The following is a 13,963-nucleotide window of genomic DNA, read 5'->3' on the forward strand; positions in this document are numbered from 1 at the left end:
GTCCAGTGAGATGTGGCCATGCCTCTAATGAAACCAAAGATAGATTTAAGGGGAAAAATGTGTTCCTGGGGGTATAGCTCAGTGCTAGAGCACACGAGGCCCGGGTTCTATCCAACACAGCAAAAGGAGCAAGCGAATGAATCTCACAGGGGTTGCAGAGAGGGCTCAGCACTTAATTAAGAGCTCTTGCGGCTCTTGCAAAGGACCTGAGTTCAGTTCCCAGCACCCACCCACCTCAGATGGCTCCCAACTGCCTGTAACTCCGGCCCTGAGAGTCCTGACACCGTCTACTGGCCTCAGTGGGTACCAGGCACTCTTGTGGTGCACATATATGCAGACAAAACATCTATACATGTAAAATACGAATACACAAATCCTAAAAAACAAAAACCAAACCCCTCACACTTCAGCGTGCTCGACTTCACAGGAGCCTCTTTCAAGGGATGAGGGGGGCTGCGTGGATTTTCTCAGGCCAGAGGACCTCAAGGGAACTCTAGCACACTGTTTGACTATGGAGGCTAAAAACAGAACTCTTGAGCTCAAAACCGCCTGTGGGAGTGGCTTCACTGCAGTGCAGTGAATTCCCAGGAAATCCCATGCAGCCTGCAGGCTCCTGAGAAAATTCTGTCAGTGCAGATGGCCAGGACTGAACATGACAGAGGCCATGCAGTGAACAGATCACCAACAGGACACGCTTGACAAGCATGCTGTCACCAAAACGGATGGGTGCCCCAGAATAGAAGGGAGGACCCAGCAGTGGCACCGAGCACAGGGGGTAGAGCCAAGGGACTATCCATGGGCCCGGAAACTTCACCCAAGAACTATGGCTGGACTTGAAAGTCACTTGGGTTTAGTGGTGCTGTTCTGCCTCCCACCTGCTCCTTGCTGACACTGTCACTTGTGCCTGCCTTGCCACTGCAGGCTGCAGTGTTGAGCAGGCAGTTTTGGTTTCAAAGAGGAGTAAACATTATTCCAAAGGGGCTGGAGTGATGGCTCAGTGGTTAGGAGCATTTGCTGCTCTTCCAAAGGACCCAGGGTCCGAAGTCAGCACCCAGGCAGCTCATAAACACAAGGAACTCCAGCTCCAGGGGATCTCATGCCCTCTCCTAGCCCCTCAGGCAACTCTACTCGTGTACACACACACACACACACACACACACACACAAATAAAAAGAACTCTTTAAAATAATTGTTCCCCAAGAATTGCACTTTAAGGTGGCTCACACCTTTAATCGCAGCACTCAGGAGGATCTGTGTGAGTTCAAGGCCAGCCTGGTCTACAGAGTGAGCTCCAGAGAGACCCTGTCTCGAAAAACAAAAAACAAAGAACTGCACTTCATGGACTTTACCCAGTGTCCTCAGCCACAGCTCAGTTACCTTACTAAGATGATTACACTTAGGGCTGGAACGATGACACCAGATGACCTTGAGGGGGTGACTGCATCTTTTTTTTTTTTTTTTTTTTTTGGTTTTTCGAGACAGGGTTTTTCTGTATAGCCTTGGCTGTCCTGGAACTCACTTTGTAGACCAGGCTGGCCTCGAACTCAGAAATCTGCCTGCCTCTGCCTCCCAAGTGCTGGGATTAAAGGCGTGCGCCACCACGCCCGGCTCGGGTGACTGCATCTTGCATGTGACACAGAGGTATGGATCCTTGGGGCCCAGGGCTGGACTGTGGTTGCCAAAGACTCCACAGCTGAATGTGAAGGAGGCCTGAGAAGATCATGTCATTCCGTAATCGTGGACAAGAAAGACTTCTTCAGTTATAAATACATTTGATGGTCTGGTGGGATGGCTCAGTGGGTAAGAAAATCTGTTCCCAAGCCTGACGACCTGAGTTCAACTCCCTGTACCCACACAGCGGGAGGAGAGAATCCAGAGTTGTCCTCTGATCTCCACGTGTGCCAAATCACACACAGAAAATAGACACTAATCAGTTCACACGAGATTCACTTCAAAGAGAGATTACCTAAGTGAACCACAAGCAAACACATGCGCCTGTGTGTGTACACTCGTGCCTATGTGGAGATCAGAGGTCAATATCCATGCCACTGTCAGTTGCTTTTTATTTTTTGAAACATAGTTTCTCACTAGCCAGGAGCTCACTCTCACTGATTCAGCAAGGTAACCCTCGGGCCTAAGGACCCTCCTGAATTCTGGAGTTCTAGACGGGTGTTGCCAGAGTTTACACACGTGCTGGGGGCCTGCATAGCAAGCACTCTATGTTTCATGAGCCTTTCAAAAACAAGAAAGCTAAATACTCAATGAATCCGGGGTCCAGAGCTCTTGGACTCCAACATGTGTGTGCTGTGACATAGAAGGCTGGCATGGCCTCTTAGCGCTCAGTCTTTCCTCTTCTAGCACAGTAACTTCAGACACCATTCTCCATGTCTACTGCAGATGGGCTGGTCATGTGTGTGTTCCAGTTGATGAAGGGTGAGGGATGCTCCTGCTGGGACATGCTCCATGAGAGACTGGAGTGGGAACTTAAGGGTTCTTTGGAAACTTAGCTGTGTTGGATGGTGTTTTGCTAAAGCAGACTCATGAAGGACTGTTTCCCTGAAGCAGACACAGGAGAGAGGATGTTTTGCTAAAGCAAGCACGTGAAAGGACACGTGATAAAGGATTCTTCGCTAACAACATGTATGTAGTGGTCCGACCTACAACGCATAGTTGAGCTCCATTTGTTGTGACTCCATGGAGAGAAATGCACCAAAAATCTTCTGGTGGTGTGCTGTGGCTTCTTGCCACTTCTGCCGACTCGGGCTGATTGGCAGAGTGATATCAGCCGAGACAAACTCACATGGAGTTTCGCTGAGACAAGACACATGGTGAGGCAAGACCCGTGGAGGACAAGTAATGATTGCAAGGAGCATAAATAGAGCTCAACAGACTGTGAGAGGGGCTTACTGGTAGAGTGAGCTCTGCAACCCTTGTTGGTCTCGCATCTTCGCTGATCTTTGCTTCGCTGAGAGAGGCACAGCAAAGAACTTCTCCTGTCGTCCCTGTTGGTCCTGGTCCCTCTTGCTGACTCATGCTGATGCAGCTGAGGTCTGGCTGACTCTGCTAGGTTATGCCACAACTGCTGATTCATGCTGTTGCCCCGACTCTGCCCAACTAGACTGCTGGTACAGTTGTAAAGTATTTACAGACAGATCGAGCTGCCACTACTGATCTGTGAACTAAACTGCTGGTTTCCTGACAACGCACATGGGATTTGCTCTAAAAACCAATTTGTAGGGGCTGGTGAGATGGCTCAGTGGGTAAGAGCACCAGACTGCTCTTCCAAAGGTCCGGAGTTCAAATCCCAGCAACCACATGGTGGCTCACAACCATCCGTAACGAGATCTGACTCCCTCTTCTGGAATGTCTGAAGACAGCTACAGTGTACTTACATATAATCAATAAATAAATCTTTAAAAAAAAAAAAAAAACAATTTGTAAACAGGTCCACTTCTCCCATATCCTTTCTTTTCCACTCCCTCTGGTGGGTGGTGGGCTAGAAGGGAGTTAAAGCATTTAAGAACCGTCATTAAAAGTAGGCTTTGAGCTGGGTGTGGTGGCGCATACCTTTAATCCCAGCACTCAGGAGGGAGAGGCAGGCGGATTTCTGAGTTTGAGGCCAGCCTGATCTACAAAGTGAGTTCCAGGACAGCCAGGGCTACACAGAGAGACCCTGTCTCGAAAAACAAAAAAACAAAACAAACAAACAAACAAACAAAAAAGTAGGCTTTGAAAAAAAATGAAAGCTACAGGAGACACTAGAGTGTAGACAGTGATGGTTGAGCTTCATTGCCAACTGGATTGGAATCACCTAGGAGATACACCTCTGAGTCTGTGAGGGAGATTCCCGGGATGTTTAACTAAGGTCTTAGTGGCAACATTCATTATTCTAGGGCTAGTAAAAACAAACAAACAAACAAACAAACAAAACAGGAGAAAGCATTCGTGTCTCCCTGCCACGGTTAGGACTTCTCTCACTGTCACGCCTTCCCTGCCATGAAGCAGCATCCCTGCAACTAGTGAGCTCAAATAAACTCTTGCTCAAGTTGCTGTGGCAGCTGCTTTTGTCAACTTGACGCAATCCAGAATCCCCTCCAACCGTGTCTGTTGGGGAGGGGCCGGTTCTCGGTTACCTTGGCTGAGGTGGAAAAGCCTGTCCATACAGGGGCCACTTTTGCCTACTTGGGGGGCTCTGGACCCTATACGTGGATAAAGTAGGCCAGCAAGATGGCTCAGTGGGTAATGGCACTTGCACACAAACTGTGAGCCACACTCAGCCACCATGCAGTTCCAGCTATGACAGATTGTGCCCCCTGAACTCTGAGCAAAAAGAAGTCCTCCTTCAAGTTATTTGTCTATAAAAATATATTTAAAGGATTTTATGTTGTCATTTATGTATGTTTATCTATGAAAACCTGTGTTGGGAGGCAGGCGGATTTCTGAGTTCGAGGCCAGCCTGGGCTACAGAGTGAGTTCCAGGACAGCAACGACTACACAGAGAAACCCTGTCTCGAAAAACCAAAAAAAAAAAAAAGAAAACCTGTGTTGGTACCCCAGAAGAGGGTGTTAGATCTGCTGGATCTGGTTGTGAATCAGCTGGTGCGTGTGTTGGGAATAGAACTTAGGTCCTGTGGAAGAGCAGGAAGCATTTTTAACCATGAGTCATCTCTCTAGCTCCTTAGATTACTTCTTCCTATCTGGTCACATCACCATGAAAGTAGCTACTACACAAAAATATGTTGGCCTTCCCCCACAAATCATCCTGCCCTCAACAACCCTGAAAGGAGAGGCATGAAGTAGTGCAGTGAGGCTGAAGGTGGAAACAGCCCAGGGCTCTGGGGACCAGGGGAGACCACCCTACCCGTCCTGAATGTAGCACCCATATATGGAAAGAAACAGATCTATATCAACTTCAGAGATGCCCTGGCCAATTGCAATGCCTAGCTGATCTCCAAATGTCTATAAAATATCACATTTAGTATTGCATTTCTAATTATAAACCATTCCACACACAAGGTGGTGTCCCCAACTTCCAGAGAGTAAAAAAGAACACTGTTGCACCTACCACCAACCCAAAAATATGGCCACTGCAATCTGCTGCTCTCCCCTTTCTTGCCGCAAAAGGCAAGCAGCTAGTTCTTACTGCCATTTAACTAAACCCTGTGATGGTCACTGTTGTCAATCAGAGTCCAGAATCCCCCTCTGGGCATGATGGGGGCTTATTTTGTGTTATGAGGTGGGAAGACCTGCCCACTGAGGGCGACACCATTCCCTGGCTGAGATCTTGGGCTGCACACCGCTTGCATTTACTTCTCTGCTTCCTGCCAATGAAGTGTGTTGGCCTGCCTCCTGCTCCTGCCTCCATGCCTTCCTTTTGCACTGGAAGCCAGAGTAAACACTTTCCTCCCTTGGATTGCTTTTGTAAACTCTTTTTTTGTTGTTGTTGTTTTGTTTTTGTTTTTGTTTTTGGAGACAGGGTTTCTCTGTAGCCCTGGCTGTCCTGGAACTCACTTTGTAGACCAGGCTGGCCTCGAACTCAGAAATCTGCCTGCCTCTGCCTCCCAAGTGCTGGGATTAAAGGCGTGTGCCACCACCGCCCGGCTGTAAACTCTTTTATCACAGCAAATGAAGAAAATAAAATGAAGACAATGCCATTTGATCTTTGGTCTGTTTTGAAACAGGGTCTTGCTAAGGTGTCAAGGCTGGCCTGCAGCTTGCTATGTGATCCAAGCTGGCTTTGAGCCTGGGATGTTCTGCCTCAGCCTCCTGAGTGCTAGGATTCCAGGTAAGCACTAACGCACCAGCCCTGTTACACAGTTATAACTCTCTAGAGTTATACCACTCTAATTGTACATGAACCTTATATAAATTACATTCCCACTTTACGTATTTCTCTGTGTGTGTGTGTGTGTTTCGAGACAGGGTTTCTCTGTATAGCCCTGGCTGTCCTGGAACTCACTTTGTAGACCAGGCTGGCCTCAAACTCAGAAACCCGCCTGCCTCTGCCTCCCGAGTGCTGGGATTAAAGGCGTGGCCACCACGCCCAACTCTTTCCATATTTTGGGGGGACTTACTTTCTTTCTCAGCATGATCAGCCACATCTTCACGGTTGCATGAAGCCATGGCTTGTTTGACGTCACAGATTTAGGATTCTTACCACAAGAAGGTGGCACTCCCTCGTACCCGGACTGATGGTCGGTCAGGTTTCTATGTGCGTTGTTCTAACTTTGGGCTATCACCTCTCAAGAGTGCACTTGTCTCTTGGTTACCATCAGACAAGAGGCTCCTGGACTTTTCTGCCACCATATAACACATATTGGAAAGTACTGTTTGTACACGGCACACTGCAGGTAACTAGAGGGTAGACAGGGTCCTCAATGAAGTAGATGAACCACCGAGATGAAGCATATCAATACTCACAGCATGATGTAAAGATCAAAGAGTGGAAAAAGTAACACCCTGTGTGGGGGCCTGTGGTGGAATGCCCATGCTATTGTTCTATTAGAGTTGTTTATTGAGATGGTCCCATTAATTAGCCCAGGCTGGCCTCGAACTCTGGAATCTCCTATCTCTACTTCTTGAGTGCTAGGATCAGAGGCATACATCACCATATCTGGATTTTTTTCTTTGTGTGTATGTGTGTGTGTGTGTGTGGGGGGGTGAGTGTGTGAATGTGGGCACACGTGCCACAGTTAGAATATAGAGATCTTGAGGTCAAGTTTCAGGAATCTGTTCTCGAATTCCATGGTGGGTCCCAGGGATTGAACTCACATCACCAGGCTTTTACAGCAAGTACCTTTACCTTCTGAGCCATCGTGTTAGCCCTGGCTTGTCACTGAGTTCTAACTTAGAACACTACAGTCATATGTTAATACTTAGAAATAGATCCACCCTTGTTTTCTTGACGGCTACACATGCCCAGTACTTCCCTAAGAACGGGGTGCATTTGCTTGTTGTTGAGTAGAGGGGTCCATGATAAATGGCCATGCGATTATTGTGGCCAATGCTTGTTGGGGGTGGGGATAGTGACAAATCCAGCCTGAGCCATCTGGTGCTGTATTATCTATCTCTTCACTCTACAGGGCAGAGTTAAGTGGTTGTGACAGAGACCATACGGCTTCCCAAAGCTGAAACTCTTCACTAGCCGCCCTTCAGAAGAAGAGTTCAGTAATCATTATGTTAGGCTGCCCAAAGGCTCAGTGTTAAAGAACTGACTTTAATGCTGTGTGCTAATGACATACTTGGAAGGTTGTTCATTTTGCTTTGCTATTTTCTGTTGCAGTTAAGCGATCTGGGGCAAGCATGTCATAAAGCACCCTCCTTCCCTAGAAAGTCTCTCCTATCATTAATGTGGGGCCCCCACCCCCATGCAAACCTTTTCTCACTTGCACCCCATGTCCTCACATTTTGATATGTTCCTTCAATCGCAGCAGCAGCTCCCCAGCCCCAGGCCGACAAGCTCCACCTCCCTGCAGCTCCTCCCTCCCGGTCCTCCTCCAGCTCAATAATCTCAGTATGTTCAATACCTCAATACGGACAATCTCCACTTCCCAGAAGCTCTGCCTCCTCCTAGACCCTTCTCTCCTCCACACTGACCATCTCCACTTAAGGAGTACACCCCTGCCCCTCCCCAAGCCCAGCGTATCCTTTCAGGTCCCACTAAACAGTCTGGTCAGCAGCTCCCAAACTCAAGTCATCCTCCACCTCAGCTTCCCAAGGGCTATGCTTACAGCCCTGGCACCCACCATGCTCACTCCCTTCCTGTCTTCCTTTCAAAGTCTTTCCTTTTGACATTTGAACCCTTTGTGTGTCCTCCCCAGGCACTATACCCTGTGCTTTCCATGTCATACAGTCACCCACCAGCCCTGCCACCTCCTTCAGAACAGTGGAGAAGTTCTGGGTCCAGGGATGCAGCTCTATGGCAGAGCGCTTGCCTTGTGCATATAAGGCGTTGGGTTCCATCTCAAGAACCCTACAAAAAGAAAAAGGACATCTGAATTCTTAGATCAGACTTAAACATCTGGCCATGTTTTAGTTCCAGGTTGTTTGGTATTTATTTTTATTGTGTTTGTAATGGAGAAATACATTATCTGTTTTCAAAATTGTGCTCGAAAATACAAGGAGTACAGATACCACGTAACAGAAAACTCTAGTCAGGAGACGCTATGCACATCACATGAAAAAATAGTCTGGTATTCACGTAATAAAAACTAGACTTCAAAAGCCCCAAGTTTCCAGCTTGGTTTAAAAAAAAAAGGCATATTTACACAAAACATTTAATAAACATTTTTCCAGTGTGTAAACAAAATGAGGAGACTAAATTTGTGCCTGGCCGTCTCCAGCAGACACCATGGCTGTTTGGAATGCAGGAGCCATGCACTTTCTTATGCTGGTGGAAGGGCAGGGTGAACATGCACAGAGCAGAGGTGTGACAGACAGAGGTCCGGCAGTCTGGTTATCAGAAAGTCTCAATTACTGCTTAGTTTAAAAGGGAAAAAGACTATAGTCCAACACTAAAAATTAATCTAGAAGGACAAGAAGGGTTAAACAATTCTGACTTGACATGGGAGAAAACAGGCAGAACAGAAAGGAGTTTTAGAGGGAAAGGGAGAGACAGACCTGGATGCTTGGAAGAGCTGTTTAAGTTTGCTGTATCTGGATTAAGAAGACTAAAGCTATCATTCAGTAACATCCTTTGGCCTTCATAGTTACTACATCCGGGCACTCTGCGCCTTTATTGAGAAGCAGCTCTAATTTATAGTATCCCTGAGACTTGGTAAAAGAGTAGAAAGCTGACTAGATGTCAAGAGCTTTGTGGAAATTATTTTTTTGTATGACTGTACACATATAATCTGATCAATTTTGGTACTACATTAAAATAAAACATGGCTTAAAGTTCTTAAGAGTAAAAAATGTCTTTTTGCCTACATATTTAAAATTGGAAACTAGTTTTCTTCCAAAGCAGATACTCTGTGATCTAGAAAATCTCACATCCATGGAGATCAAGAACAGAACACTGACCCAAGTTTTCCTGAGATATTTTAACCATGAAGTCAGAATTTGATGTTTTGTGTCATGTGGCCAAAATTCTTTTGTATTTGCATTACGATTTAGATATTAATATTCTGTACTTTTAAGAAGCAGCATGCATGCATGCTTAATGCAAAGAGGATGATGAAGTTTTTGTTTGAGGACAAACGATTAAGGAAAAGGGAATGTGGAACTGAGAAAATTCCTAGCTGCGGATTATACATTCTTCCAAACAACTCTACAGATAAAGCCCATATACCATTTCTTGATCTTGTCCCACAGAAAGCAAATACTTAGTAACTGTGGTCTTGATGTCAAATGAATGCCCTCGGAGATTACATTCCACCTTAGGGCGTAGACGCCTCCTGGGGACTGCGATGCATATCTCACGCTTTCTCAAGTATATTCCTATAAAAATAGCATGCAACTTTAAGATTAGTAAAGGAACCTTTTCGGGGAGGGAAAAAGGTGAAAATTCACCAAAGTGGAAAGTCAAAAATTAGTTCTAGTTCCTAATGGAAAAAATTTAAATCCCATAAAGTCCTAAAATAGGGGTTCTGATAGCTTGTACTGCAAATCTCCCAACAATGGATCAAACATAAATCCAATTCTAATGTCAGTCAAGGACAGAAATGAATACAGCGGGAAGGGATTTTCCTCTTTTCTAATCAGAGCTCTCTGAAATAATGTAACTACTGTCAACATGCTAATGGTCCGAGGCATGAGTAACAGTACTTCTGGCTTTGCATGCTAATCTGGACTTCAAGATTAGGCCAGCAAAAAAAGTTACTAATGGAGTATGAATCTATTTTGAGTCAAATCTAGTCTGGTTCCCTCATTTTCCTTTAACATCCGAAAGCGACAAGTTCAATTTGCAAGAATTTGTGTAAGGGCCTTTGAGGTAGTTTCTATCCATTCAATCTGTTTTATTGAACTCTCAATAAAAGGAATAGGATCTCTAGGAAAAACAGGGATACCGGGCTTATCTGTTCCCAGGTGTTTCCTGAGAGGCCAACAGAGAAGCTGCTGAGTAGTGTCTAAGCTGGACTCATCTATCTGGTTCCTTCCCTTCTGTTGGGTTTCTTGTTTCTTTCCTTTATCAGGTGAGACTGTCTTCTAGACTCCTAGTATAGGATTGGGTATGTTCGTTGCTGTATTTCCTGAAGGTCTAGATGGATGGTTTACCAGATGTGTCGAAGAAACCACTCTGGTCATTGTAGGCTTAGGTGGTGGTGAAATGGTAGGTTGTGAGGGAATCTGAGGGATGCTTTCACTCAGTGCAATTCCTGAGCTTTCTATGGGATTCACATGCTGCAAGGAAACATCAGGAAACTGTATGTTAGTCACAGATGCTGCCATAACAGCCAGAGCAGGACTGTTTCTGCCCTGAGGGTTTCCAGTCAGTGGACCTGTCTTCATAGTGCCAGTAGGTGAAGGAGCAGTCATGCTGTTTTCACTGTCTATAGACAAGAGAAGGCTGCTGTCATTCACAGCTGTCAACCTTACACTTTCTGTTAAATGTGTTTCCTTTTTCTGAAGAACATGATTTGGAAGTAGCTGATGAAGTTCCTTCCTTCTTAGATGCATTGCAGCAATCTTCATATCCATCTCAAACATCTTACTATTTATTGCTTGTCTGTACACTGTATCTGTGAAAGACTGAATATCATAGGTGAGATCAATACTGAGAATTTCAGAGTTTTCTGGCTTCTTCAACACTAACCCGATCACCCACATAGTACGAAATTCTTCCTTGTCAGCAGTTTCTTTTGGTGCTGGAAATGACTGAGGATTCACATGAGCCAGAGTAATGAACTCATTCTTTTCCAGGCTCCCAACCAGAATTCGGATCTTTGATTCCACCAAGCCCACCCACTCTAAATGTTGTTTCTCTGTTGGCGCACTTGCCAGAAGTACAATATAATGCTTGTATTTTTGAAAAAAGCTTGGAGCTTCAAAAAGTTTGGACCATTCTGCCTTATTCAGCAGAATTTCATGTGTGATAGCAAGTCCTTGCTTAAACTCCTCAATCATGACCATCCTGGTTGAAACAGACACATTGTACGTGGAGTTCTGCTGTGGGTATGCTGGTGTAATTATAGGCATAAGATGGTACCTGTCACTAGGATTCACTCTTGGGTCCCATACAGGCAAATTAAGATTTCGTTCTTCTGGTTCTTTTAACAACACTGGATTTGGCCATTCCCACTCAGAAAACACCAAGAAAAATTTTCGCACAAGAGTGGATGCTATTGCATTTGGGTAAAGCTGGCAAGTTCTTGCTACTAGCATAGCCCAGGAAACACCTCCAAGGAAACCCAATATATTGGAATAGATGTTGTGGCATTTGGCCCATAATTTGATGGCTCTCAGTGTTAACCTGAAGCTGTCAATGTTTGGTACTAGATGTAAAATTTCATCAGTTACCCGGCAACCGTTAAGGCTTCTTATGCACCTAATATCTAAATTTTTAAGCAGACTATCATCTCGTAGGTCCAAATCTTCTGGAATAGTCTGCAATGCTAATCTTGCAAACAAAATATCAATCTCTATTCCATCAAAACACAGTTTGATAACCGGCACAAAGGCCTCCTCAACAGCTCTTAAATCTTTTACTTCCTCTTGTAGTTTCAATTTGTCATAGAAGGAGGTGAAAAAGTCATTTCGATCCACGTGTCTTGGTGCAACGCACAAAGCATCGATATCTGCACCTTTCGTGTGTACTCCTAATCGGTAAGAGCCGAACGTAAAAATTTTCCCCCCAACATTCTCAATTACAGCTTGTGGAAGATTCCTGCTTTCACTGATTTCTCGGATCCATTCCTTCACCAGATTATTTAATTTCTGCAAAATTAAAATCCTGCGCTGCAGTTCCTCTTCCTCTTCAAACACCCCGAAGGGCTGGAGGGTCTCGATCAGCTTCTGGGTGAGTTCGCGGTCTGTGTCCTTGGGGGCGGCCAGGCTGATGGGGGACGATATGCCGAACTGCTTCGGGGCGGGAGCCGGTTGTTGTGCTCCTTGGGTGGTCACCGCAAATGGCATCATCTCTAGCTCCCGCGCCGCCAGGGCACCTGCCCCGCCACCGCGACCTCGACGGCCTCTGCTCGGCTCATGATCCGAAGGCGCGAGGGGCGGGCTCCTGCCGGCCGGCCCTGTCGGCCCCCGCTCCGCTCCGAGCCCGCCGCCTCAAGCGCTTCCCCTGGTACCCCTCCGGGCCAACATGGCGCCGGGCTCCTCAGCGGTCGCGTTCCAGAACCGACAGCGCACGCACGCACCGGCCGATGCCGCTGCCGCTCTCACGAGATTGGAGGAAATTCTCGCGCTAGAAGGCTTCCGGAAGAGCTCCATCCCAGCCCGTCCTGCCCGGTTCTGAGAAGTCTCTCTTCAGTGCACTGTCCTCTAGCCCCAAGCAGGTTCCAGAGGATGCTCCAGCTAGGCCCAGAGCGACAGTGGTGCTCTCATCAGGCCCTGGTGTCACTTCTTGCGATGGCTTCTACTTTCCCTGGCTCCTGCTGAGAAGTTATCAAGCCAAAACTATGGCCCTTTCGTCGTCTTCTACCAGCCCATACTCAGATTTGTTCTCAGTATCCCACAGTTCCACTGCTGTGTGTGTGCAAGGTGAATATACTCAATTTACAAGGGCGCCCTGGGATCCCTGCATCAGAGCAAGGAGTCCTTTTTATTTCATGGCCTCTAGAAGATTCCCACGCCTATGCTTGGAATATGCTCTTCCCGACATTCTCTTTGTTCTCTTCATTTGGATACAGGATAAACCTTCCCATTCTTCCCGTGCTCCAGATCTGTGCTTGTTCCTGGGTGATGCCAGATCTCCCACTTCTCCATTCTCACTTCAGTTATATATAGTGTGCAGTTGAAGCACCACTGAAGTGCACTATTTGTTTTTGTGGTATTGGGATCCAAGCGCCTCGCACTCTACCACTGAGAGAACCAGCTTACATATTCTTTTAAATACTTACCTCTGTGTTACTGGAAGCATAATTGTTCCAGTTTTACTCCTGTTGCTGACAAAAAAACAAACGAAAAGACAACTTAGGGGTAAAGGGTTTATTTGGCATACAATTCCAGGTTACCGTCAGTTACAGGGAAGGTGAGAAGAACTTAAGATATCTAGCCACATCACACTCAGTCAAGAGCAAATGCACCCATGCCCTGCTTCCTGTCATCCATCTATCTATTTCTCCTGTTTATACAGTTCAGGGTCCCTTGCCTAAGGATGGGAATGCCCACAATGGGCTGGATCTCCTGTGTAAATGAACACTCAGGAAAGTCCCCTACAGACACACCCACAAGTCTACTGGATCTAGGTAATTCCTCATTAAGAATCTCTTCCCAGGGCTGGAAAGGTGGCTCAGAAGAAGGATGGGAGGAGAAGGCACCACTGTTGCTTTTCCAGGATAGGAGAATGGTTCCCTATGATACCTCTGGCCTCTGATGGCACAAGCTTACACATAATTAAAACTTGGAAACTTGGAAAACTTTTTTTTTTCGAGACAGGGTTTCTCTGTATAGCCCTGGCTGTCCTGGAACTCACTTTGTAGACCAGGTTGGCCCGGAACTCAGAAATCCGTCTGCCTCTGCCTCCCGAGTGCTGGGATTAAAGGCGTGCGCCAGACTCGAAAACATTTTCTTTAAAAAAGAACTTTCTAGTTGATTCTAGATTGTGACAAGTTGACAGTTAAAGTTAACCAACACAATTCTCTTGTTCTTTTAAACATCTGTCTCTATTTTGGAGGTGATGCACTGTTTTCATCCTAGCATCTCTTCAAATATGGTGAGCATTCATTAGTATTCAGTAGCCAGTAATGTCTCCGAGAGTCTAATTCTGTAGTGTGCTGTCTTTCATGGATTTCTGGGCATTTTCCCTTTTGTGTCCTCTGATTTTTGTTATGAGCTCATTTGTGGAGAGGCCTGG

The 13,963-nt window shown here is 46.2% G+C and overlaps 2 protein-coding genes across 3 annotated transcripts in view; both read right to left on the bottom strand.

The window, feature by feature from the left end:
• The window catches only part of Radil (Rap associating with DIL domain), a 72,455-nt gene that overhangs the window by 38,847 nt on the left and 19,645 nt on the right, over positions 1-13,963 (bottom strand). The gene's annotated exons all lie outside the window — the stretch shown is intronic.
• On the bottom strand, positions 9,933-12,254 carry Papolb (poly(A) polymerase beta). The gene has a single exon (XM_021162364.3). It carries the CDS (start codon positions 12,073-12,075, stop codon positions 10,147-10,149), a length of 1,929 nt encoding a protein of 642 aa, XP_021018023.2. The 5' UTR covers positions 12,076-12,254; the 3' UTR covers positions 9,933-10,146.

The sequence above is a fragment of the Mus caroli genome, unplaced genomic scaffold (genome assembly GCF_978045245.1).
Source record: "Mus caroli unplaced genomic scaffold, Mus_caroli_1 scaffold_4, whole genome shotgun sequence".
Lineage (NCBI taxonomy): Eukaryota > Metazoa > Chordata > Mammalia > Rodentia > Muridae > Mus > Mus caroli.